Here is a 27714-nt window from a genome sequence, read left to right as displayed (position 1 = left end):
AAGCGCTTCCTATAGCCATGAATGAGCTTCATACACCTCACTACTAGCACTTTGGCCCACTCTTCTTGTGTAAACTGCTCCAGTTCTCCCAGATTTGAAGGGTGCCTTCTCCCAACTGCTGTTTTCAGATCTCCCCACATGTGTTCAATGGGATTTATATCTGGACTCATTGCTGGCCACTTCAGAACAGCCCAGCGTTTTGTCTTGAACCATTCCTGGTGCTTTTTGAAGTGTGTTTGGGGTCATTGTCCTGCTGCAAGACCCATGACCTTCGACGGAGACCCAGCTTTCTGACACGAGGTGGAACATTGCGCTCCAAAATGCCTTGATAATCTCCTGATTTAATGATGCAATGCAAACATTCAAGGTACTCAGTGCCAGAGGCAGCACAGCAACCCCAAAACATCACTGAACCTCCTCCATGTTTGACTGTATGGAAGGTGTTCTTTTCTTTGAAGGCTTCATTTTGTTTTCTGTAAACACAGAGATGATGTGCTTTTCAAAAAATCTCTAATTTGGTCTGATCTGTCCACAGGACTTTCTCCATGATGGATTTTGGCTTGTTCAGGTGTGTTTTGGCAAACTTCAGTCGGGCTTTCTCAGCAGTGGGGTCCTCCTGGGTCTCCTACCATAGAATCCTCTTTCATTGAGTTGGCGACGGATGGTGCGAATTGAAACTGTCGTACCTTGTGTCTGAAGGTCAGCTTGAATCTGTTTGGCAGTTGATCGAGGTGCTTTCTCCATCATTCGAACAATCCTTCGCTGCAATCTTCGATCAAGTTTTCTCTTGCTGCGATGTCCACGGAGGTTGCCTGCAATGCCATGGGCCTTAAACTTCCTGATAACATTGCGTACAGTGGACACAGGAACATCAAGGTCTCTGGAGATGGACTTGTAGCCTTGAGATTGTCCATGCTTGTGGCTACAATCTTGTGTCTGACCTCCTCAGACAATTCTCTGGTTTTCTTTCTTTTCTCCATGCTCATTGCGGTACACACAGTGACACAAAACAGCAGAATAACTCCTTTCCTCGATTCAAACTGGTTGAATGAGTGATTTTTATACTGCAGGCACCTGCAACTCACCACAGGTGAGTTCAATTCCAAAGTAAAGGAGAATCACCTGCTTGAAATCTAATTATTTCTAACAACTTCTAAAAGGTGCCGATAATATTGTCCGGGCCATTTTAGTATTTATGTGTGGAATAAGCTAAGATTTAGTAGATTTTTCAGCTTTTTTTGTTTTGTTCCACTGCACACCAAAGAAATACATATGTGGATATCAAAAGATTTTTTAATTTCAACAATTTTCTGGAAGAAATGGTGAATTATTTGAAAAAAGTGCAAGGATGCCAATATTTTTAGCCACGACTGTATTACACATGGGCAACTGAGACAAAGATCTGTAAGGAGGGAGAGCCAGACCAGAGATTAGATGAACATTTAAAATGGAGATATTCAATGTCGTAAAATGGGCCCATATTTCAGAGAATAGAAATGACCATGTTGCGAATGAGGTATTTGTCCTTCAGTGGAGCTGAAAAGGTTTGTCATATCGAGTCATGTTGGACTTTAATTTGCCTTCCTATTTCCTTTGTTTATCCTCATCTAACAGATAGTGGTTACCCTGCATATCTTGGTGCACGACTGGCCTCTTTCTACGAACGTGCTGGACGTGTAAATTGTCTTGGTAGCCCTGAGCGTGAGGGAAGTGTCAGCATCGTTGGAGCGTAAGTCGTTCAAAATGTCCTTGCATATTACCTCAGCGTGCTTCCATTTTCTTTTCGTTTTAATGATAGACCTCTCACAATGACCTAAACTAGCTTTTACTATTTTAGCACCAACTGTCATTCGTGCCACCATAATGCCTCACTCATTAAGCTGGTACTGAGCCATTTCAGTTTCTCTGATAGATACCTTGTATGTTGAACAATGTTAATGTGACAACCCAAACTTTCTTTCAACCTGCAGTGTCTCTCCCCCTGGTGGAGATTTCTCTGACCCTGTGACTTCTGCTACGCTGGGTATAGTACAGGTGAGAATCACGTTAATGCAGAAGAGATGTGCATGAGAACACATGTATGTATGCTTTTTCATGTTTCTACTCGTATTTGTTGCATTTATTGCTTCCAGGATACATTACTATTGTATTTTTGGGAACCTTAGAAAGAAAAGAAAACAGTGTTAAAGTATTGTGTTTTTTTTCCATGTCGAGTTTTATCAAATCAGGTTTGCAAAGTTTTCTTCTTCTTCTTTTTCTTCTTTTTTTCTTCATGTGTGCAGCACAAGGCTGCAGGGTAGCATCATTGGCTGAGCGTGCAGCTGTGCCGCTGATGCAATGCCCTATGTATGTTAAAACAGGAATTTGTAATTTGTCCATAGTGCCGGCAATGCTCCCCTACTCTTCGCGAATTACACCGTGGGATGTTTTAACGTCCAACGAATGCTGGCAGACAGGATTCCCATTTAATTTCCATCTGAGTGACTGTACACACATCGATGAGTCACCCTGCCTGTGAAACAACAGGATGGCAGTTTATAGCTGGGTCGAGATTTGAACCCAGACTGGACAGCTTAGAGGTGTATGTGTGTACCACTAGGCCATCCTGTTCGCCCTGCAAAAGGCTAATTAGTGTTTTAAAGGGCCAAATGTGTGTTTTGTAAAAAAAAAAAATTGGAGCATCTTTGACCACTCCGACATACATACATACATACATACAAACATACATACACACGTACATACATACACACGTACATACATACAGTCACGTGAAAAAGTAAGTACACCCCAGGTAAAGTTTTGACTTTTTCAACATATTTCAACATACAGCTATTTGATCTTCATTTCAACAATATTGTTAGATAAAGGTGATATAATATAACAAATATCATGAAACATTTACATTTTGTAGTCCATTGTATAATTTAAATAAACATAAATGCAAATTTCGCATGTGGAAAAAGTAAGTACACCCTTGGCTCTAATAGGTGGTATTGCCCCCTTTGGCAGAAACAACCTCAAGTAGGCGTTTCTTATAACTGTCTACTAGTCTCTGACATCGACTGGGAGAAATTTTTGCCCACTCCTCCATGCAGAATTCTTTTAGCTGTGCGATGTTTGAGGGGTTTCTTGCATGCACAGCTCGTTTCAAATCCCCCCACAACATCTCGATGGGATTTAGATCCGGGCTTTGACTTGGCCATTCTAGAACCCTCTATTTCTTTCTTTTCAGCCATTCCTTGGTGGATTTACTGGTATGTTTAGGGTCATTGTCATGTTGCAAGGTCCACCTTCGGTTGAGCTTCAACTTTCCGACAGATGGCCTCACATTATCCTCAAGCACCCTCTGGTACAATGAAGAATTCATAGTGGATTCTATGACTGTGAGCTGCCCAGGCCCTGATGCAGCAAAGCTGCCCCAAACCATAATATTTCCACCACCATGCTTTTCAGTTGGTATCAGGTTCTTGTGGTCAAATGGTGTCTTTGGTTTTTGCCAAACATGTCTTCTGGTACTGTGGCCAAATAGTTCTACCTTTGACTTATCTGTCCAGAGCACATTGTTCCAGAAGTGCTGGTCTTTGCCGAGGTGTTCATTGGCAAACTTTAGTCTTGCCCTGATGTTCTTTCTGAACAGCAAAGGTTTCCTCCTGGCACACCTCCCATGTAGATCATATTTGTGCAGCCTCTTTCTAATGGTAGACTCATGCACTTTGACATCAACAGTGGCAAGAGCTACCTGAAGGTCCCGTGATGTCATTCTGGGGTTCTTCGAGACTTCTTTCAGCATCTTGCGGTCTGCTCTCGGGCTGAACTTGCTGGGGCGGCCTGGCCTGAACAAGTTGGCAGTTGTTTGGAATCTTCTCCACTTGAAGATGATCTTCCGGGCAGTCGAATGATTGATTTCAAATTGTTTGGAGATCTTTTAAAATCCCTTCCCAGACTCGTAGGCATCTATAACCTTCTTTCTGAAGGCCTCAGAGAGCTCTTTTGATCTAGGCATGGTGACGCCGCACACTTCAACAACAAAGAGCAAACCAAACTAAATGTCTGAGGTTAACATAACACAGGTTCCTCCAAGATCCTCTCTAACGATGTTCTAATCATTTGCACCTGAGCTGGTGCACCTGATTCAAATTTTAGGTATTTGAAGTAGTGATAAATGTAGGGGTGTACTTACTTTTTCCACATGCGAAATTTGCATTTATGTTTATTTAAATTATACAATGGACTACAAAATGTAAATGTTTCATGATATTTGTTATATTATATCACCTTTATCTATCAATATTGTTGAAATGAATTTCAACAACAACGAATGTTTCCTCCTCAGCGTCGACGAGTCTGGCATTCCACTCAGGCCAACTGGCACGGTCTTCAAGCAGCCATCAATCATCTGGACTGGTCTCCCATCTCTACCGCCTCTGACATCAACTCATCCTGGGAATTCTTCCAAAGTAAATTGCTCTCTCTCATGCACAGATTTATCCCATCTCGTCTTCAGTTGTCATACCCTTCCTCCCGTGCATGGTACAAGGAATCTTGTGGTGAGGCTGTTGCCCAGAAACAACTTGATTTCGTCTCCTGGAAAGCAAATCCAACGGAAGGAAATCTCATTTCTTTTCACAAAGCCCGAAACAAGTGTGTGTCCACCCTCAGGAGAGCCAGGAAACAATATCTCGCCGTTCTCAAGACCGAACTCTCTTATCTGTCTCCCTCTTCCAAATCCTGGTGGCGTCTGGTCAAATCTGTTTCTGGTGTTTGTTTCCCCTCCATCCCCTCCCTCACCTCAAACGGCTACACGGCTGACTCCGCACGTGAAAAATCTGAATGCCTCAACTCTGTGTTTGCCTCTAAATCTTGTGTCCCAAACCCATCCTCTCTGTACCCACCGTACCCAGTCGTACCCAGCTGCTCCTGGACTCTGTGTGCTTTCCTCCTGACAAGGTGGAAAAGTTTCTGTCAACCCTCGACTCTGATTCTGCAACTGGACCCGACGGCATCAGCCCACGGGTCCTAAAATCCTGTTCTTCCGCTCTTTCACTCCCTCTCTCTGTTCTCTTCACCCTCTCTTTTGCTCAAGGTCATCTGCCATCCGCTTGGAAATCAGCCAACATCACCGCTTTGCACAAAAAAGGTGCAAAAACAGATCCGAGCAACTACAGACCAATCAGCCTTCTCCCAATTATCAGCAAAGTCATGGAATCCATCATTGCTTCAGATATTAAATCTTTCCTCTTCTCCAATGGCTTGATCTCTGATCATCAATTTGGTTTCAGACCTGGTCACTCTACTCTGGGCATGCTGCTTCTGCTTTCTCAACAATGGATGGAGGTCCTCAATGCCAAACAGGAAATTAGAGCTGTCTCCCTTGACATATCACGTGCCTTCGATACGGTCTGGCACCCCACTCTGCTCACCAAACTCTCCTCCTTTGGTATCCATGGAAATCTCCACGCATGGCTGGCGGACGTCCTCTCTAGTTGTAGTCAACGTGTAGCCCTGAATGGGTTTCTCTCATCTCCTCTTCCTGTTCAGGCTGGAGTTCCCCAAGGCAGTGTTCTGGGCCCTGTGCTTTTTCTGGTCTTCATCAATGATCTCTCTGACTCTCTTGAAAATCCTCTCTATCTCTTTGCTGATGACTCTACTCTCTGTCGCTCCATTCCTCATCCCTCAGATCGGCAGTCTGCAGCCTCCTCACTCTCTGCAGACCTGGACAAAATCACAGACTGGGCCAACAAGTGGAACACGTCTTTCAATCCTGACAAATCTCACACTCTTACGATGTCTCTCCAAAAAGACCGACTGGACAACCCTCCCATCCACTTTCTGAATAAGCCTCTCCAAGAAGTTCTGTCACTCAAGCTTTTGGGTCTCACTATCTGCCATGATCTTTCCTGGGAAAACCACATTTCAAATCTAGCCTCCAAAGCCAGTCGCTGACTGGGCATCCTCCATCGTGTGAAGTCCTTCCTTGGCACACCTGAGCTCCTCACCACATACAAGGCTTTCATCCGCAGCTCAATGGAATACTGCTCTCCCCTCTGGGCTGGTGCTCCTGCCTCACACCTAGCTTGTCTTCACGCTGTTGAAACCAAAGCGTTCAGAATCATTGGAATCTCCCGCGATGAAGCTAACTCCAAGGGCCTTTCACTCACTCACCGCAGGCACGTTGGTGGTCTTTCCGTCTTATACCGACTCCTCTCTGGCCTTGCCCCCTCGCCAGCTCTCTCTGGGCTCTGTCCCCCAAATATTCCTACAGGTCGCACAAGATCTGCCTGCAACCCTCTTATGGTTAAACTGCCAAAATCAAGACTCTCTGCTCACCTTCACTCCTTCATTCCTCTTTTCTCCCACCTCTGGAACAAACTCCCTCACTCTCTTCAATCCCACTCCACCCTCCAGGTCTTTAAAACAGCTGTTCACCACCATCTCTTATCTTCCCCCATCCAAAACCTTGATCTTTTCTACCCCTGCTAATTTCACCCCAAATCCACTTTTTTGAAATACCAACTTCTGTCCTGGAAGTCCTTGGTGTCCTTGTGTATTATACTTCTCCCCTCCCTCCCGCCTTCCCACGCCTCCTCCCCACGCCTCCCCTCTCCCTCCCACACATCTCCCTGCTCTCAAATGTTATGTTTGTGTGCTTCCCCTTCTCTCCCCATCTTGTCTTCCGCTCCCTCTTTTTATATATTTTGTTTGTCTGGTTGATTTGTTTGTGAAATAATTGTTATCTCTTTCACGAGCCTCGATTCAGTATCCAAAAAAAATAAAAAATAAAAATAGCTGTATGTTGAAATATGTTGAAAAAGTCAAAACTTTACATGGGGTGTACTTACTTTTTCACATGACTACATACATACATACAGTGCATTCAGAAAGTATTCAGACCCCTTCACTTTTTTCACATTTAGTTATGTTGCAGCCTCATGCTGAAATCGTTTAAATTCATTTTTTCCCTCATAAATCTGCACTCAATACCCCATAATGACAAAGAGAAAACAGGATTTTAGAAAGTTTTGCAAATTTATTAAAAAGAAAAAACTTTGCATTTCTAACATGCAAAGCTTTTTCCACATGCGAAATTTGCATTTATGTTCATTTAAATTATACAGTTGACTACAAAATGTAAATGTTTCATGATATTTGTTATATTATATCACCTTTATCTATCAATATTGTTGAAATGAAGATCAAATAGCTGTATGTTGAAATATGTTGAAAAAGTCAAAACTTTTCATGGGGTGTACTTACTTTTTCACGTGAATGTACATACTGGTACGTTTTTGGGGGGGTACCAATGAAATACCTTCGGGCCAGATAGGATTGTGTAGGGTTGTGTGCTCCGAATGTCCCGACAAAGAAGAAGAACCTCCATGTCACTAAGTAGGGAATCCTTTAGGCTGGATGTCGCGCAAGGTCGTATATTTGTCTCCATGGCGAGGGGTGGAGCTATGTTAATTAGTTAAGGTATAAGAATAATTCCCTGTATGTAAATCGCCTCTGTGATTTTTCCCTTGTTCCTTATGACACACACCACACCAACCATGCATTCTGCACCTAAACAAACCCCACAAAAGCCACCAGGATTCAGACATTTGAACGCTGCCGCTGGCGCCGCCAGCCGAGTCATCGCAACACCAAGCAGGCAGGGCCGTGGGGCCCCGCACCAAGAGGTGATAATTGGTCAGGGTGATGGACTGCTACGATGGACTCCTTGATTGGAGTGCGCACGGACGTCATCAGATGGTGTTGGAGACCTGGGAACAAAAAGGCAAAGCGGCCGCCATTTTACTCTCTTGCGTTGGGATATTCATTGCGGGAAGACGCATTTTTCCCTCTCTCCAGGCTGGCCTTCATAGCGTGCAGTCGCACCTTTGCTCTGTCTTTGTGTCCCGAGTCTAAAGTGAACAGTCGCATTTTCTTTCTCTTTGTACTGGCTGCGTGGTGGGCGGTCACAGTTCGTGCTCCACTTCTCTTCCTCGCTGTTGGTCCTGACATTGGCGGTCGCAGCTCATGGACTCTGACGCTCTAGGCTCGTGGCTTTGTGACGGCTGTGTGCCGTGCCGAGCGAGTCGAAGAGACCGCGGTGCTTTGTGGAGCGGACGATGAGAGGGGAGCTTGGGCCTGAGCACTGCACGTCGGCAGCTGGGGTGAACGAACTGCGCACCAAGGTGTGCTTTCCCGCGCACGAACTCGGAGACTCGTTCGAGGGCCGACGGGGTTTGAGGGCCGCTCAAAGCTGAGTACACACCACACAAACACATTTATTTTTCACTTTCGTTTTCCCCTTGTGTTGTATATGAGTCCGTATGGGGGCGCCCCAATTTAGGAATTTCATTTTACTGTGCATTGTTTGTCCCTGGCATTATTTTCATTAAACCTCTTTATTTGTTGCATTGTAATTCCGTGTCGGTCTTGCTTGATTATTGTGGTTCGAGGACACTCCAGTGGAAACCGTGCAGGTAAGCTTTTTCACCCTCCGCTCCCGTGCGTGTAAAGAAGAGCCACCATTGTTTGATTGAACGCATCAGAGTTGAAGCTCGATCGGCCACCCGTCACCTTGGGGGATCTTAATCCCCCGGTGAACACAACAACTGGTGTCAGGAGTTTGGGATTTGAAACCGGCGGACACTCAGTGTCCGAGGGTTGCGAGTCGACACCCGCTGGGTGCAAATTGCGCTCAGCATTTGGATATAAAATTTAATAATCGCCTCTCTCTCTCTCTCTCTCTCTCTCTCTCTCTCTCTGTCTGTCTGTCTGTCTGTCTGTCTGTCTGTCTCTGTCTCTGTCTCTCTCTGTCTCTCTCTGTCTCTCTCTGCCTCTCTCTGTCTCTCTCTGTCTCTCTCTGTCTCTCTCTGTCTCTCTGTCTCTCTGAAGATCGATTGCAGTACCGGGGTGTCAACATTTTTTTGTTGTTGATTGGTGTCGGGAAAAGCGCAAGACAGCGCGTTGCTAAAATTATGCTCGCGCGGGAAAACCTCTGTGTCAGCACGTAATGGCGGACGTGAATGAAATGGCGGAGCGGATGGAGGATTCTGAAGAGCACGGAAGCGAGTCGGGGGTAGAGTTTGATGAGAATAGTGTTGGAACCTCCCCCGCCCCAAGCATTAGCCCTCCCACCCCCCCTCCTATAAGGGAGCTGGGGACAATGGGAACGGATCCGATGGGTTTCCAGGCCATGTTTGACAAAATAATTAGGGGAATGAGTGAACAAACTAATGAAATGAAGGGAATTAAATTACAAATGAATAACCAAAGTGAACAAATGAGGGAAAGAAAAGAGGATATTAATAAAAATGGGGAACAGATGGGAGAAATGAATAACAAAATTGATGTCTGGCATGAAGAAATAAATGCTGAAAAGAAAGAAACGAAAACCCAAAGAAAAACAAACGAATGAATTAAAGGAAGAAAGAAAGAATGAAATTGTGGCACAGGAGAGGGAAAACTCAAATTTAAATGAGGAATGTTCTGAAGTAAATGGGGAATATTTGGCTGGAAAGGACCTGGAAGGTTGTCAGGCTTGTGTGGATGCCAGAATGCACCAGCAGGGGGAGGAATTGGAATTTGTGCAGCACCAGGGTGGTGGTTCAGCGGAACAGGTGAAAATATTGGAGGGCCCGGGTTACAGAACCGGAGCGGTTATTTATAGATAAAGATCTGCTGGGACCGCAATTGACTGGGGATAATGGGATTAATGATTTGGTACTGGAGCGGCCGAGCACCTCGGACAGTACTGTCGGGGGGGAGATTGCTTGGGTTCAACAGAGTCTGGGAGACGAGGCGAGTTGGTCCATCAAATATCCCCAGGATGAGATGAAAGTGACCGAGGGGACTGTCACCAACCACGATTGGGCACAGGAGGATCCACAATTGCATACCCAGCCGGGTGGGTGTTTTGGTTCCGAGCTGGATTCGGACATGGGAGAGTCGGTGAATAGAGCCTCGGAAAAAGCGGTCCCTTTAGTGAATTTGGAGCAGCTGCAGGGAGGGGCAGAAGAACACGAGGAAGGGGTTGTGAGCTGCAGCTGCGGTTGGGCACACGCCAACATTTTAAAAAGGAAATTTAAATTTAAATGGGAATTTGATTTGGAGCAGCCGTGGTGGGAGTTGGTCCCCGGGCTTCAGTGGAAACCGTGCAGTTAAGCTTCGTCACCCTCCGCTCCCGCATGTGTAAAGAAGAGCCACCATTGTTTGATTGAACGCCTCGGAGTTTAAGCTCGATCGGCCACCCATCACCTTCAGGGATATAAATCCCCCGGTGAACATGACAATACATACACACACATGCATACATGCTTGATATGGACTTTTTCAGTCACGTGAAAGGTAACGTTGCATCCCGGTTTTTCCAAGCAAACCTTTTATTACCACCGCAAAGGCAACATGATGACATTCATTTCATGCGAACATTTTTCGTGATATATAAATTTACAAGTCAAAAATATGTTATCATTATTTACTGTGATACTAAAAAAATGGTAAACAATGTTCTTTCTAAGCCATAGTTGACGTACACACACCACACATGCTGGTGGGATCCTGATGCTGCATCTGGGGATGCTGTAATAGGAGGCAATGGATTGGAGGCTTCAACCTTCCCCACACCTCCATATAATTGTGGATTGCCTGCCTGCCTGAGCATTGTTTTGTTCCATGGCTTGACCGACCTATGTCGAGACATGGGGTTGACCCCCAGGGTCGTCTCCCATCCCAAAGTCACAGGCCCAGGCAAAACAAATGCTTTCATCACCCTCACTGCCATCTCGAGGCATGCCTTACAATGCCCACCCCATCCTGCCAATAACTCTTAGACATGGTGTTGTGCCTAATTGTTTCTACAAATGCCCAGAATAATACTGAGCTAAATTGTTGGCGATGCAGTGACGTCAGCTGAAAAAAAAGTAAATCACTGCACTTACTTCCCTTTCCTGATTTTAATGCCATCTCCTTCCAATTTCCTTCCACTTTCTCCTTTTCTCTCTTGTCTTAACCCATTCTCTATTCCAATTGAATGTAACTCTACCACTTACATTTAATATGTAGATGTCCCCTATATTACACTGTGCTGTTTTTATTTATTAACATAATAATTCAAATGATTTTAATTATTTCAGAAAGTTCTACGGAGGTGAAAAACTATTTAAAAGCAGTTTTCCAGGGTATTGCATCGCATATCACTTGTATATCTCCTTTTCCTCAAGCTGTCTCTGCGGTTGTCTTTCTTTGCTATGATCTTAGCTTTCTGACCTTCACTCACCACACTCTCCCTGTTCTTCCTCTCTCACCGACTCCCTCTTTGTTTTTTTTTTGTTTTTTTTCCTCGTTCCATTTGACATGCCTCAGGTGTTCTGGGGATTGGATAAGAAGCTTGCACAGAGGAAACACTTTCCCTCTGTTAACTGGCTCATCAGTTACAGTAACTACACACGTGCCCTGGATGAACACTACGATCGACACTTCCCTGAGTTTGTGCCTCTTCGGTCTCGCGCACGTGAGATCTTGCAGAATGAAGAAGATCTTGCGGAAATTGTGCAGCTTGTTGGAAAGGTGTGACTTTCTGTGTTAACTCTGTTTTCAGTGTGGCTCTTGGTAATTTGTCTTTCTAGGCTCGTTTACACCATATCTTTGAGGCCACTTGAGACTGGGCTGGCAGTGACCGTGAAAGTGCGTTTGGTGTTTTTTTTGTTGTCCTTTTGTGTTTTTGTACACAAGATCGAGGCTCGTTTAATAGCTAACATCAATGACAAAAAAACAAACGGACACATAAGACAAAATAAAGGGAGCGGGAGACCATATAGGGAGAGGGGGAAGCACACAAGTACAACATTTGAGAGCAGGGACATCGGGAGATCTGTGGGAGGGAGAGGGCTTGGGGGGAGGAGGCGTGGGAAGGGGGGTTGAGGGGGGGGGGATGGGAGAGGTAAAAAATACATGGACACAGCGAGGACTTCAAGGAAAGAAGTCGGTATTTCAGAAAAGTGGATCTGGGGTGAATTAACGGGGGTAGAAAAGATCAAGGTTTTGGATGGGGGAAGATGAGAGATGGTGGTGAACAGCTGTTTTAAAGACCTGGAGGGAGGAGTGGGATTGAAGGGATTGGGGGAGTTTGTTCCAGAGGCGGGAGAAAAGGGGAATGAAAGAGTGAAGGTGAATAGAGAGTCTTGATTTTGGCAGTTTAACCATAAGAGGGTTGCTGGCAGATCTTGTGCGACCTGTAGGAGTATTTGGGGGACAGAGCCCAGACAGGGCTGGGGGGACTAGGCTGGTGAGGAGCCGGTAGAAGACGGAAAGACCACCAACCTGCCTGTGGTGAGTGGATGAAAGGCCCTCGGAGATAGCTTCATCACAGGAGATTCCAATGATTCTGAAAGCTTTGGTTTCAACAGCGTGAAGCCAAGCGAGGTGTGAAGCAGGAGCACCGGCCCAGAGGGGAGAGCAGTATTCCATTGAGCTGCGGATGAAAGCCTTGTATGTGGTGAGGAGCTCAGGTGTGCCAAGGAAGGACTTAGCACGACGGAGGATGCCCAGTCGGTGACTGGCTTTGGAGGCCAGATTTGAAATGTGGTTTTCCCAGGAAAGATCATGGCAGATAGTGAGACCCAAAAGCTTGAGTGACAGAACTTCTTGGAGAGGATTGTTGAGTAAGTAGATGGGAGGGTTGTCCAGTCGGTCTTTTCGGAGAGACATTTTCGGTGTTGACACCATACCTTGCAATACTTCGTGCATATTTATTTGAGTGACGTCATGATGTACAGACTCGTGTAATCAGAGTGCAGCCGATAGTTGCACTTGTGTGGTTTGCCAGCACTGAGACTGTCTTTACCTGCCTGCACAGACTGGGGAATGTCCACCATTGTTGTTCTTCCCTTCAAAAATCAAGGAGCACGAAGGTGTCACCATGGTAGCATTGAAAGGCTGGTTCTGCGCAGCCTGAATTGGTCAAAACGACCCTGGTCGACTGATTGACAATCGACTCAACTCTTGCCCATGCCCGACCGGCTTGGTTGTGAACACCGATTGGGCCCGGTTCCAAATGGCCTCAAATACATCGTGTAAAACGAGTCTTCTCATCCTATTTCCAAAGACTTTTATACTTGATGAGTTTTAACAGAAAATAAATTATTATATGTCCCCTTTACGTTAGAGTTCTCTGGCCGAGACGGACAAAATCACCCTGGAGGTAGCAAAACTGTTGAAAGAAGATTTCCTCCAGCAAAATGGGTACACACCTTATGACAGGTATGTTTCCTGTTTACCTTGATCATCATTTGCTTGGGTTTCATTTGTTGTGGTCGTGGAAGTAATTTTCATAAGAAAATAATGCATAGATGGAAGCAAATGGGGAAACCGACAATTGTGGTTGTAGCTAAAGACTGCTGTTCACATGTATGAGATGTTAACAGATGGGTGGAGTTTGGAATTTGAACCGGGTGCGGTCTTAGACTTGGATCCCTTAGACTGGGTATTGTTACGGATTCGTCACTTCCGTTGTTGTGGCTCTCATCCACTGTAAACATTTTTGGTTGCATGTACTATTATTGTTATCGTTTAGGTGAAATATAAATAACTGTTTTCGAAAGGTAAAAAAAAGTTAATGTTTTAAAAAGAAACCGGAAACCAGATCGGGAACCGGAGGAAGAAGAAGAGGAAGAAGAAGAGGAGGAGAAGAGGCGAAGCGAGTGAGGTCGGAGAAGGAGCCGAGCTGTGTTGAGGTTTTGAGCAAACGCTGGCGAACGAGGGTCACTAGCGAACTTTGGGGTTTCCTGGGAAAGGGATTCCTGCGACAGAGTTGTTATCGCTGTGACAGATAAACCTGCGTGACAGGTTTTGCTCTTGATTCCGAAGAGAATCATTGGAATGCCGTTACGTCTCGAGAACGGACCGTTGGCCATTTTACCTCGCGCCTGATTTCGCATCGCTCCAGGTTTTTCCCCTCGCTTCAACCATTTAAACGCATCCAGACTTTAACATGGTGTGTGGGTGTAACATGGATTTTGAGTGGGATTTGCAGTTCGCCGTCTGTGAGCCGTTGAACGTCCATACCCGAAGGTTAATTTGCGGTTCGCCGTTTGTGAGCCGTCGAACGTTCATACCCGAAGGTGTGATTTCCCAGTCGCCTCTTGAGGGTACTTTTGCCCATCTTTGGCAGTGTGACTGTCAACCGAGCGGGATTCTGGTCTTGATACAACATCGTTCTGACGATCACTGGAGTGGATCGACTTTGGCTTGAAGCCGGAACCAACTTTGGCTTAATGCCGGGATTAAGACATTGGGAATGTTATTTTCGCTCACTTGGAGCACAGTGAGTTATATTGTACGAAACTGATGGTACCATCATAGGAATGATATATTGGTTGTACAATTGATTAATATTGTTATTGTACTGTTATTCTTGTGTGACCTTAATACAATGCTTGTTTGTTGGTAACAATTGGTGTGGTTTCACCATTGATCTTTAACATACAGAATAACACATCTTTCTGCCGTGACTCCTCTCGAGGCTCGGAGGTACACCGTGACCGGGGTTTGGGGAGGAGCACGTAACAGTATGCACACACACCTCAAAGCTATTTAGACTGGGTATGCACACACGCCTCTAAGCTATTTAGACGGTATGCACACACGCCTCTAAGCTATTTAGGTTGGGTATGCACACACGTCTCTAAGCTATTTAGACTGGGTATGCACACGTGCCTCTTAAGTTATTTAGCCTGGGTATGCACACATGCCTCTAAGCTATTTAGACTGGGTATGCACACATGCCTCTAAGCTATTTAGACTGGGTATGCACACGCGTCTCTAAGCTATTTAGACTGGGTATGCACACGCGCCTCTAAGCTATTTAGACTGGGTATGCACACACGCATCTAAGCTATTTAGACTGGCTATGCACACACGCCTCTAAGCTGTTGTGTGGTTTGCTATTTAGACTGGGTATGCGCACATGCCTCTTAGCTATTTAGACTGGGTATGTACACATGCCTCAAAGCTATTTATACTGGGTATGCACACACGCCTCTAAGCTGTTGTGTGGTTTGCTATTTAGACTGGGTATGCACACATGCCTCTAAGCTGTTGTGTGGTTTGCTATTTAGACTGGGTATGCACACATGCCTCAAAGCTATTTAGACTGGGTATGCACACATGCCTCTAAGCTATTTAGACTGGGTATGCACACACGCCTCGAAGCTATTTAGACTGGGTATGCACACATGCCTCGAAGCTATTTAGAGTGGGTATGCACACATGCCTCTGAGCCATTTAGACTGGGTATGCACACGCCTCTAAGCTGTTGTGTGGTTTGCTATTTAGATGGTATGCACACACGCCTCTAAGCTATTTAGACTGGGTATGCACACATGCCTCTAAGCTATTTAGACTGGGTATGCACACGCCTCAAAGCTGTTCTGTGGTTGCTATTTAGACTGGGTATGCACACATGCCTCTAAGCTATTTAGACTGGGTATGCACACATGGCTCTAAGCTATTTAGACTGGGTATGCACACACGCCTCTAAGCTATTTAGACTGGGTATGCACACACGCCTCTAAGCTATTTAGACTGGGTATGCACACACACCTCTAAGCTATTTAGACTGGGTATGCACACACGCCTCTAAGCTATTTAGACTGTTATTTAGACTATTTAGAGTTTTACCTCGAAGCTATTCATGAACCCGCCTACTTTTAGTGAAAGACGGTGTCACATTTTTACTGTGACAGATGACTGTCACAGTCAGCAACTAATGACAGCAGACGGGTCCACAGCTTAACATGAGCCCATGGGACAATGCACTGTGTGACATATTGCCCTCCCTGAGAAACTCCAAATCTACAGTTTGCCACAGTTAAACTGATTCGGATAAAGTTGCATTGGAGGAAGATGCTAAACATCATTGACAGGTATAACATTCTTTGTCCAGGTTTTGTCCGTTCTACAAGACAGTGGGGATGCTGCAAAACATGATGGGGTTCTACGAACTGGCACGGCATGCTGTGGAAGCCTCAGCACAGACTGACCGCCGCCTCACATGGACCTGCATTCGGGAGAACATGTCTGAGCTGCTGTATCGCCTCTCCGCCATGAAATTCAAGGTGTGGACAATTTCTTTCTAACATCCCAGCAATAGTAACGTAACTTTTCATTCGTTCTTCAAAAGCAACCCTTCTCTTCCTTCTGAAATGATGAATACTCAAAAGCACAGATAGCCCGACGATCCACAATCTATGTACAGTCACGTGAAAAAGTAAGCACACCCCATGTAAAGTTTTGACTTTTTCAACATATTTCAACATACAGCTATTTGATGTTCATTTCAACAATATTGATAGATAAAGGTGATATAATATAACAAATATCATGAAACATTGACATTTTGTAGTCCATTGTATAATTTAAATAAACATAAATGCAAATTTCGCATGTGGAAAAAGTAAGTACACCCCTACATTTATCACTACTTCAAATACCTAAAATTAGAATCAGGTGCACCAGCTCAGGTGCAAATGATTAGAACATCGTTAGAGAGGATCTTGGAGGAACCTGTCTTATTTAAACCTCAGACATTTAGTTTGGTTTGCTCTTTGTTGTTGAAGTGTGCGGCGTCACCATGCCTAGATCAAAAGAGCTCTCTGAGCCCTTCAGAAAGAAGGTTATAAATGCCTACGAGTCTGGGAAGGGACTCTGCTCTCTGGCCCACTGCAATCGGCGCTGGCTGTGTTGTCTGGTCAGGCGTGGCTTTCTCAGGGGACGCCTGGCACGGTAGCCGGCTTGAACCAGTCGTTGGTTGACTAGCCTTCTGGATACAGGCACATTTGTCAGTTGCTGCCACTCAGCCCTAAGCCGATTAGCTGACTTGGTACGGCCATTGCGGACTTACCGGTGTAGCTGGCGATCATCTCTCCTTGTGGTTCTGCGGGGACGTCCTGGCCTCGGTATTGGAGTAGGGACACCCCTCTGAGCATTTCGTTTCAGGATCTTTGACACCTGACCTTGAGTGATGCCATACTGCCGAGCAATAGCACACTGTTTCATGCCGGAATTTCGTAAAGCCACCACTCCATGCCAACAGAATTGTCGAGTTGACGGACCATCTCCAGAGGAAGCAGCAATAACTTTTGTGGATGTGCAGCAGTTGTTTTCCACTAATACAGAACGCAACAACCCTTATATACCCGATTTTTGAAGCCAATCGTCAAATGTACCTGTCCTTACATTTTGTCACGCCACCTGTGATATTATCCTGTTATTGACTTCTTGCTGCAAAAGACAATCAGTGACATGGTTCTTTTAACAAAGAAATCATCGAAGCGTAAAAGAAACTCACCAGATTGATATACTGAGTTCAGAAAGTAAGCCCAAGTCAAGAAAAAAAAAATATTCCATATTAAATGCCAAGTCTGTATTTTGGTGAAAATGTTTTCGGCGGGAAGGTCATAAATTCATCAGACATATTTCCTAATCGGTGTGAGAGCAGTTGTTGTCCCCCGTTGCACAGCGGAGCGAAAGGGGGACTATGGTTTTCCCCTCCGTCCGTGTGTCCGTCCGTCCGTGTGTCCGTGCGTGCGGGCGTGTGTGCGGGCGTGCGTGCGTGCGTGCGTGCGTGCATAAGCGAAGGACCGCATTCGAATTTGGTGTGTGGGTGCAACCCACGTCAAAATCCAAGATGGCCGCCGCCATGTATGTCTGAAGCCATGTATGTCTGAACCTTGTGAGCTGAATATCTTGAGAAATAAGCGAAGCACCAACTTCTAATCTGGTGTGTGGGTGTATCTAGGCATAAGGAAGAACGCTATTGAAAATTGGGTCGCCACGTCAAAATCCAAGATGGCCGCCACCATATATATGTCTGAACCTTGTGAGCGAAATATCTCGAAAAATAAGCGAAGTACCAACTTCTAATCTGGTGTGTGGGTGTATCTAGGCACAAGGAAGAACGCTGTTTAAAATTGGGTCGCCACGTCAAAATCCAAGATGGCCGCCACCATGTATGTCTGAACCTTGTGAGATGAATATCTTTGAAAATAAGCGAAGTACCAACTTCTAATTTGGTGTGTGGGTGTATCTCGGCATAAGGAAGAACGCTGTTGAAAATTGGGTCGCCACGTCAAAATCCAAGATGGCCGCCACCATATATATGTCTGAACGTTGTGAGCGAAATATCTTGAAAAATAAGCGAAGTACCAACTTCTAATCTGGTGTTTGGGTGAGTCGCCACGTCAAAATCCAAGATGGCCGCCGTCATGTATGTCTGAACCTTGTGAGAGGAATATCTTGAAAAATAAGCGAAGTGCCAACTTCTAATCTGGTGTGTGGGTGTATCTAGGCATAAGGAAGAACGCCATTGAAAATTGTGTCGCCACGTCAAAATCCAAGATGGTCACCTCCATGTATGTCTGAACCTTGTGAGCGAAATATCATATCATAGCATGTTTTCTGCGTCTTCCACTTTGACAACGAACATCACTTCCCTGACGGGGGACCTAGGCGTAACGCTTGTTTTATAAGTAATTACCCCAGTTAGCACTGCCTGCATCGCTTGTCAATAATATGTCCTTGTCTTTATCGCCATCCCGTGTATTTTCACTATTTACATGTCTTTGCCTTTTCTCCAGCCGCTCCTCCCCCACACATTAAATTAAATGTGCCTCATGCCATGAGGGGTGAAACCTCGGGGCTGGAAGAGGGCTCGTCATATGGCATCTTCACCCTTGATTTGGTGCAAGAGACAATGAGACGAGGCTACCAAAGTTGCTCATTTCAATCAGCAGACAGAGCGATTTCACACACCGGCACGTTACTCGTTCCTTCACCGCCGGCGCATTGCTCGATCCTTCACCGCCGGCGCGTTGCTCGTTCCTTCACCGCCGGCGCGTTGCTCGATCCTTCACCGCCGGCGCGTTGCTCGTTCCTTCACCGCCGGCGCGTTGCTCATTCCTTCACCGCCGGCGCGTTGCTGGTTCCTTCACCGCCGGCGCGTTGCTGGTTCCTTCACCGCCGGCGCGTTGCTGGTTCCTTCACCGCCGGCGCGTTGCTCGATCCTTCACCGCCGGCACGCTGCTCGTTCCTTCACCGCCGGCGCGCTGCTCGTTCCTTCACCGCCGGCGCGCTGCTCGTTCCTTCACCGCCGGGGTGCTGCTCGTTCCTTCACCGCCGGCGCGCTGCTCGTTCCTTCACCGCCGGCGCGTTGCTCGTTCCTTCACCGCCGGTGCGTTGCTCGTTCCTTCACCTCCGGCGCGCTGCTCGTTCCTTCACCGCCGTCACGTTGCTCTTTCCTTCACCGCCGGCGCGTTGCTCGTTCCTTCACCGCCGGCGCGCTGCTCGTTCCTTCACCGCCGGCGCGTTGCTCGTTCCTTCACCGCCGGCGCGTTGCTCGTTCCTTCACCGCCGGCGCGTTGCTCGTTCCTTCACCGCCGGCGCGTTGCTCGTTCCTTCACCGCCGGCGCGCTGCTCGTTCCTTCATCACCGGTGCGTTGCTGGTTCCTTCACCGCCGGCACGTTGCTGGTTCGTTCACCGCCGGCGCGTTGCTCGTTCCTTCACCGCCGGCACGTTGCTCGTTCCTTCACCCCCTGCGCGTTGCTCGTTCCTTCACCGCCGGTGCGTTGCTGGTTCCTTCACCGCCGGCACGTTGCTGGTTCGTTCACCGCCGGCGCGTTGCTCGTTCCTTCACCGCCGGCACGTTGCTCGTTCCTTCACCGCCGGCGCGTTGCTCGTTCCTTCACCGCCGGCGCGTTGCTCGTTCCTTCACCGCCGGCGCGCTGCTCGTTCCTTCATCACCGGTGCGTTGCTGGTTCCTTCACCGCCGGCACGTTGCTGGTTCGTTCACCGCCGGCGCGTTGCTCGTTCCTTCACCGCCGGCACGTTGCTCGTTCCTTCACCCCCTGCGCGCTGCTCGTTCCTTCATCACCGGTGCGTTGCTGGTTCCTTCACCGCCGGCACGTTGCTGGTTCGTTCACCGCCGGCGCGTTGCTCGTTCCTTCACCGCCGGCACGTTGCTCGTTCCTTCACCCCCTGCGCGTTGCTCGTTCCTTCACCACCGGAGCATTGCTCGTTCCTTCACCCCCTGCACGTTGCTCGTTCCTTCACCGCCGGTGCGTTGCTCGTTCCTTCACCGCCGGCGCGTTGCTCGTTCCTTCACTGCCGGCGCGTTGCTCGTTCCTTCACTCCCTGCTCGTTGCTCGTTCCTTCACCGCCGGCGCGTTGCTCGTTCCTTCACCGCCGGCGCGTTGCTCGTTCCTTCACCGCCGGCGCGTTACTCGTTCCTTCACCACTGGCGCGTTGCTTGTTCCTTCACCCCCTGCGTGTTGCTCGTTCCTTCTCTGCCGGTGGGTTGCTCGTTCCTTCACCGCCGGCGCGTTGCTCGTTCCTTCACCGCCGGCGCGTTGCTCGTTCCTTCACCGCCGGCGCGTTGCTCGTTACTTCACCGCCGGCTCGTTACTGGCTCCTTCACCGCCGGCGCGTTGCTGATTCCTTCACCGCCGGCGCGTTGCTGATTCCTTCACTGCCGGCACATTGCTCGTTCCTTCACCGCCAGCGCGGTACTCGTTCCTTCACCGCCGGCGCGTTGCTGATTCCTTCACCGCTAGCGCGTTGCTGATTCCTTCACCTCTGGCGCGTTGCTGATTCCTTTAGTGCCGGCACGTTGCTGATTCCTTCACTGCCGGATCGTTGCTGATTCCTTCCCCACCGGCGCTTTGCTGATTCCTTCACTGCCGGTGCGTTGCTCATTCCTTCACCGCCGGCGCGTTACTGGTTCCTTCACCGCCGGCGCGTTGCTGATTCATTCACCGCCGGCGCGTTGCTGATTCATTCACCGCCGGCGCGTTGCTCGTTCCTTCACCACGGGCGCGTTGCTGATCCCTTCACCGCCGGCGCATTGCTGATTCCTTCTCCGCTGGCACGTTGCTCATTCCTTCACCGCCGGCGCGTTGCTGATTCCATCACCGCCGGCGCGTTGCTGATTCCTTCACCGCTGGCGCATTACCGGTTCCTTCACCGCCAGCGCGTTGCTGATTCCTTCACCGCCGGCGCGTTGCTCGTTCCTTCACCACGGGCGCGTTGCTGATCCCTTCACCGCCGGCGCATTGCTGATTCCTTCTCCGCTGGCACGTTGCTCATTCCTTCACCGCCGGCGCGTTGCTGATTCCATCACCGCCGGCGCGTTGCTGATTCCTTCACCGCTGGCGCATTACCGGTTCCTTCACCGCCAGCGCGTTGCTGATTCCTTCACCGCCGGCGCGTTGCCTGTTCCTTCACAGTCGGCACGTTGCTGATTCCTTCACCGCCGGCGCGTTGCTGATTCCTTCACCGCCGGCGCATTACCGGTTCCTTCACCGCCAGCGCGTTGCTGATTCCTTCACTGCCGGCGCGTTGCTGATTCCTTCACCGCCGGCGCGTTGCCAACAAGGACGAATTGATTCGATTTTGGGGAAGATCCAGATTCGATCATTTTAAAATTTTTCTCAGCGATTCTTCACATTGAGTGATGGGGTAAAAATGATATGAGCACTTTATCTTAAGGTTGTGGACGGGTTATGATAAAACTTGGTGTATGAGTTGATTAGATGACAAGAACAAGCCAATCAGATTTTGGTTCAGGTCAGCAGATCCAGCTATTAGTGGGATGCAAAACTTAAACTGTTCAGCCTGGCATAGGTATGTGCTCTACCGAGTGCCATTCTAGTATTTGTCTGAAACTAGGTGTCAGTAGCACATGTGAGTTTTTTTTAATTTGTTGATGTTTACCAGAGTTGGCATATTGGTAAGAGGGTCTGCTCTTCTGAGTCTGGGAGGTTGGTGGTTCGAACCCGCCAGTTCATACCCAAGTCATACGAAGAACTTTAAAAATACCAAAGTCATACCAAATACCAAAGAGGTTAAAAATGGTATGTGCTGCTTCCTTGCTTGACACTCAGCATTTAAAAAGGATTATAGTATGGGCAAACGACCATAGGTTGGCAACTATTGCACAAGCTTGATGGGCCTAATGACCTCCTCCTCTATTGAAGTTTCTTGTAAGGAAACTCATATTTATTGTCTTGTTGTTTTTCTATTTATGCTTTTTTGTTTTGTAAAGGTTACCGATTCTTTGGAAAATGAAAAAGTCCTCAACTTTTCTGTTGATAACTTTTTTTTCTTTTGTGGCTCAAGGATCCTGTGAAGGAAGGGGAGGGAAAGATCAAGGCAGACTTTGCACAGCTCAGCGAGGATATGCAGACTGCCTTCCGCAATCTGGAAGACTGAGCCACTCCAACTCCATTCCTCAAAGCCCTAAACCTTTGGCCACCCAAGGTTTTAATCCTCATCCAAGCCATCACGTGTTTGAAGTCATTGCTGTTAATGTTGTGGTTTTTTTTGTGCCTCCTTCCACTCCTTTGCCAAAACTTGCACTCAGTGATTGTTTATTCTTTTTTGGAAGACGTGATCCATACTGTTGTTCGCACCACCATTCCCCATTTCTCATATTCAGCTCTGCAGGCCAGGATGGGAGGGAGTTTGGGAAATAAACAAAAACTTCAGTGGGATTGTCTCAAAGGTTTTGTTTCAGGTACTGATGAATTTGTTTGTTTGTCCTGTGTGTTTCGTTTTCTCCTTTTGTTGATAAAAAGCAGAATTATAGGTGTTTGAGATTGTAAGCAGATTATGAAAACATTCCATTACATGTGATTATTGCCTGTTGAGAGGAATAAAAATGTCTGTGGCATCAAATGTTTGCTTCTGGTTCTGATCTTGTACAGATGGGGGCAGTATAAGAGGGCCATACACGAGTTGGGGGGCTTGTTTGAGTTTGGGATGGGTTTGGGTAAGGGGAAGGATTGGGAAGTTAAACCTTTAACAAATATGTTCGGTATGATTCTAGTTGCTTTTACAGAGTTGTCCTCTGGTGGTGCTATCTTAGCAGGTGCTTCATTGCGCTGGGATCCCAACTTCATATCCCCTGAACTGTATTGATTTGCCCATTGTCATTTGACTTTATAATCACCTCCGCCACCCAAAGGTGGACGAAGATTGTTTTCACCCTTGTCCGTTTGTGAACAAAATATCTCAAAAAGTTGTGATCGAAATTTGGCAGAGATGTAGCTGATGTGACAAGGACGAAATTATTAGATTTTGGTGAAGATCCGGATTCGGATCCGGCTCGTAGAATTTTAAAGTTATTTTTCACAAATTGGGAGATGGGGCCAAAAACGATACATAGCAGGATATCTGAAAAATGTTGTGGACGGATTTGGACGAAACTTGGTGGAAAGGTTGGGTGTGTAACAAGGAAGAATTGAATCAATTTTGGGGAAGATCCAGATCCGGATCCGGCTAGTCGAATTTTTCAAGCGATTCTTCACCATTGAGTGATAGGGCTAAAACCGACATATAACAGGATATCTCAAAAAGTTGTGGACGGATTCGGAGGAAACTTGGTGGACAGGTCGTGAGTTATGACAAAACTAGGTGTATGACTTGGTTAGGTGACGAGTTCAAGCCGATTTGATTTTGGTTAATGTTCAGATGCAGATCCGGCCTATCGGTGAGGTATATACTGTAAACTGTTCAGCCTGGTGATGGTGGAGGTATGCATTCTACCAAGTCTCATTGTAGTTATTTATGTAAACTAGGGCATGCCCGTACTATATATAAGCTAGGACGTGCCCGTACGTGGGTGCCCGTTCCTTGCCAAAAAAAAAAAAAATTTGTGTAGGGGTGTGTGTGTGTAAACATCCTAGGGCGTGCCCGTACGTGGGTGCAAAAAAACATGCGTGCAAACAACAACAACAAAAAAAAACTTTGAAACCACGTGGCAGTAACGACCACAGAACCCCCCCCCCCTCTATTTACATGAATGGTTTGGTCCATTCGCAACGACCACAGAACCCCCCCCCCCTCTATTTACATGCAATGGTTTGGTCCATTCGCAACGCCAAAGCGAACGGCGAACGACTAAATCGCCATAGCTCGGTAAGTACTTGTCCGATTAATTTCAAACCTTGAAAAGGCACATCCTCGGGTCCCCAGCAATATACCTGGCAAGTTAAAAGTATATCGGACCCGTGGTTGTCGAGAAACAGCGGTCACAGACAAACAAACAAACGTACAAACAAACACACAGAGATTACTGGAATTATAGATAGATGTACACTTATAAATGTCTTCTCTTATAACACATACAGTCACGTGAAAAAGTAAGTACACCCCATGTAAAGTTTTGACTTTTTCAACATATTTCACCATACAGCTATTTGATCTTCATTTCAACAATATTGATAGATAAAGGTGATATAATATAACAAATATCATGAAACATTTACATTTTGTAGTCCATTGTATAATTTAAATAAACATAAATGCAAATTTCGCATGTGGAAAAAGTAAGTACACCCTTGGCTCTAATAGGTGGTATTGCCCCCTTTGGCAGAAACAACCTCAAGTAGGCGTTTCTTATAACTGTCTACCAGTCTCTGACATCGACTGGGAGAAATTTTTGCCCACTCCTCCATGCAGAATTCTTTCAGCTGTGCGATGTTTGAGGGGTTTCTTGCATGCACAGCTCGTTTCAAATCCCCCCACAACATCTCGATGGGATTTAGATCCGGGCTTTGACTTGGCCATTCCAGAACCCTCCATTTCTTTCTTTTCAGCCATTCCTTGGTGGATTTACTGGTATGTTTAGGGTCATTGTCATGTTGCAAGGTCCACCTTCGGTTGAGCTTCAACACTGACAGATGGCCTCACATTATCCTCAAGCACCCTCTGGTACAATGAAGAATTCATAGTAGATTCTATGATGGTGAGCTGCCCAGGACCCGATGCAGAAAAGCTTCCCCAAACCATAATATTTCCACCACCATGCTTTACAGTTGGTATCAGGTTCTTGTGGTCAAATGCTGTCTTTGGTTTTCGCCAAACATGTCTTCTGGTACTGTGGCCAAATAGCTCTACCTTTGACTCATCTGTCCAGAGCACATTGTTCCAGAAGTGCTGGTCTTTGCCGAGGTGTTCATTGGCAAACTTTAGTCTTGCCCTGATGTTCTTTCTGGACAGCAAAGGTTTCCTCCTGGCACACCTCCCATGTAGATCAAATTTGTGCAGCCTCTTTCTAATGGTAGACTCGTGCACTTTGACATCAACAAGAGCTACCTGTAGGTCCCGTGATGACATTCTGGGGTTCTTTGAGACTTCTTTCAGCATCTTGCAGTCTGCTCTTGGGCTGAACTTGCTGGGGCGGCCTGGCCTGAACAAGTTGGCAGTTGTTTGGAATGTTCTCCACTTGTAGATGATCTTCCAGACAGTCCAATGATTGATTTCAAATTGTTTGGAGATCTTTTAAAATCCCTTCCCAGACTCGTAGGCATCTATAACCTTCTTTCTGAAGGCCTCAGAGAGCTCTTTTGATCTTGGCATGGTGATGCCGCACACTTCAACAACAAAGAGCAAACCAAACTAAATGTCTGAGGTTTAAATAAGACAGGTTCCTCCAAGATCCTCTCTGACGATGTTCTAATCATTTGCACCTGAGCTAGTGCACCTGATTCTAATTTTAGGTATTTGAAGTAGTGATAAATGTAGGGGTGTACTTACTTTTTCCACATGCGAAATTTGCATTTATGTTTATTTAAATTACACAATGGACTACAAAATGTAAATGTTTCATGATATTTGTTGTATTATATCACCTTTATCGATCAATATTGTGAAATGAAGATCAAATAGCTGTATGTTGAAATATGTTGAAAAAGTCAAAACTTTACATGGGGTATACTTACTTTTTCACGTGACTGTATATTTAATGAGCGCTTCCATTGACATTTGGATAACGAAGAAAGTGAAAATCGGCAGTTTGGATTTATGGCAGGAAGAGGAACGACAGACGCGCTTTTTATTATAAGGCAGTTGCAGGAGAAGTACATGGAGAAGAGGAAGAAGTTGTTTCTTTGAGGAAGTTAGGTTTTCCATTGAGGAAGATAGGAGTGGAGGAATGGTTGATCAGAGTAGTGATGGCAATGTACGGGAGAGCGCGCACAGCTGTAAGGACGAAGGACGGGAACAGTGGTGAGTTTGGGGTGAAGGTGGGAGTGCATCAGGGGTCGGTACTAAGTCCACGACGATTTGTAGCTGTTATGGAGGTGCTGGTTCAGAACATAAAGGAGGCTTTACCGTGGGAGTTGTTGTATGCAGATGATCTGGTGTTGATTGCGGAAAGTATGGATGGAATGAAGGAGAAGATGAACAAGTGGAAGGAATGTATGGAGGCAAAAGGTCTGAAGGTGAATATCAGAAAGACAAAGGTGATGGCAACTGGTAAAGCATGTGGTGAGGTGGAAAGAACTGGGAAGTGGTCGTGTGCTGTGTGCAGGAAGGGTGTCAGAGTGAACTCCATTCAATGTACAATGTGCGCTGAGTGGGTTCATCAAAAATGTAGTGGTCTGAGAGGGTCATTAACCAGTGTGGCAGCAACATTCAAGTGTAAGGTGTGCACAGAGGGAGCTGCAGATGGAGGAAATGTTGAGTTGGATCTTGGAGACGGCATGAAGCTGGAAGGTGTGGAAACATTTTTCTACCTCGGAGACATGCTGAATGGAGAAGGTGGATCAGACTCGGCAACGGTTGCTTGAGTGAGATGTGCATGGAAGAAGTTTCGGGAACTGAGTGGCGTGCTGATGAGGAGGGGAGTGTCGTTGAAGCTGAAGGGAAAGGTGTATGCTGCATTTGTGAGAAGTGTTATGATTTATGGGAGCGAGACATGGGTCATGAACGTAGAGCAGCAACGAAGGGTGGAAATGCGAATGGTTCGGTGAGTGTGCGGAGTATTGTTGAGAGAGAGGAAGACAAATGATGAATTGCGAAAGATGATGGGAATGGAGCCTGTGATTGATGCTGTGAAGAGAAACCGGTTGAGATGGTTTGGTCATGTGTTGAGGAAGGATGAAATTGACTGGTTGAGAAGAGTGATGGAAATGAATGTAGAAGGAAGTAGAGGATGGGGAAGACCGAGAAAGACTTGGCTAAAGGTGGTGGAAGAAGAAATGTGGGCAAGGGGGTTAACCAGGGGAGATGTAGAAAATAGGGCAAAATGGAGAAGATTGTCATGGGGACCGCAAGGCTAACCCCCGCTCTAGCAGGGGAAATAGCCTTAAAATGCCTGTTGTTGTTTGTTCCATTGACATTTGGATTGAAAAGTAAGTCATTTGACGAGTCACATATTTCTGAACAGCTGGATAGTTCCACAGTAGTGGAGTCCTGGTACAATAAATGCATGCAGTACTCGTACAAGGAATTTGGTGCAACCCACAACAATTGCAGTTCCTATTCATATAATAATAACGATCAAGTGACTCCCTTAACTCTTAAGACATGTACGATCAGACATCGAACCAAGAAATTATCCCCACACTCGTGTCTACTCATTGCATTTTGTGAATGGTTAAGTTGTCAGATGTTTAACATTGACAATTGTGGTGAAAATAGCAAACCGATATTAAACACGATTAGTATTATGTGCATTGCACCTCCCTCCCTTTTCTTCTTCCTGGCCACACTTACGTTACAGTCATGGCCAAAAATATTGGCACCCTTGCACTTTTTTCACATAACTCACAATTTTCTCGACAAATAAGTTTAAATTGACAAAAGTATTTGGTCTCCACAATTCTTTATTTCACTGTTAATATTACAGAACCTTTGTTTTTGATTCGGAACTTAATATATCCTTTAAAATC

At 46.4% G+C, this 27714-nt stretch overlaps 1 protein-coding gene across 4 annotated transcripts in view; it reads left to right on the top strand.

Annotated features, from left to right (window-relative positions):
- The window catches only part of ATP6V1A (ATPase H+ transporting V1 subunit A), a 90619-nt gene extending 67905 nt beyond the window's left edge, over positions 1 to 22714 (top strand). For all 4 annotated transcript variants that reach the window (XM_068124907.2, XM_078782284.1, XM_078782269.1 and 1 more), the window contains exons 10-15: positions 1615 to 1729; positions 1971 to 2034; positions 11350 to 11553; positions 13151 to 13245; positions 15929 to 16100; positions 22157 to 22714. In XM_068124907.2, the coding sequence (XP_067981008.2) occupies positions 1615 to 1729; positions 1971 to 2034; positions 11350 to 11553; positions 13151 to 13245; positions 15929 to 16100; positions 22157 to 22249 (743 nt within the window). In that variant the 3' untranslated portion in view covers positions 22250 to 22714. The remainder of the gene's footprint in view (positions 1 to 1614; positions 1730 to 1970; positions 2035 to 11349; positions 11554 to 13150; positions 13246 to 15928; positions 16101 to 22156) is intronic.
- Positions 22715 to 27714: the final 5000 nt, after the last annotated feature.

This window comes from Myxine glutinosa, chromosome 1, assembly GCF_964187855.1.
Source record: "Myxine glutinosa chromosome 1, kmMyxGlut1.1, whole genome shotgun sequence".
NCBI classification, from domain to species: domain Eukaryota; kingdom Metazoa; phylum Chordata; class Myxini; order Myxiniformes; family Myxinidae; genus Myxine; species Myxine glutinosa.
Note: the sequence above shows the minus strand (reverse complement) of the source record. Positions and strands in the feature narration are given on the sequence as shown.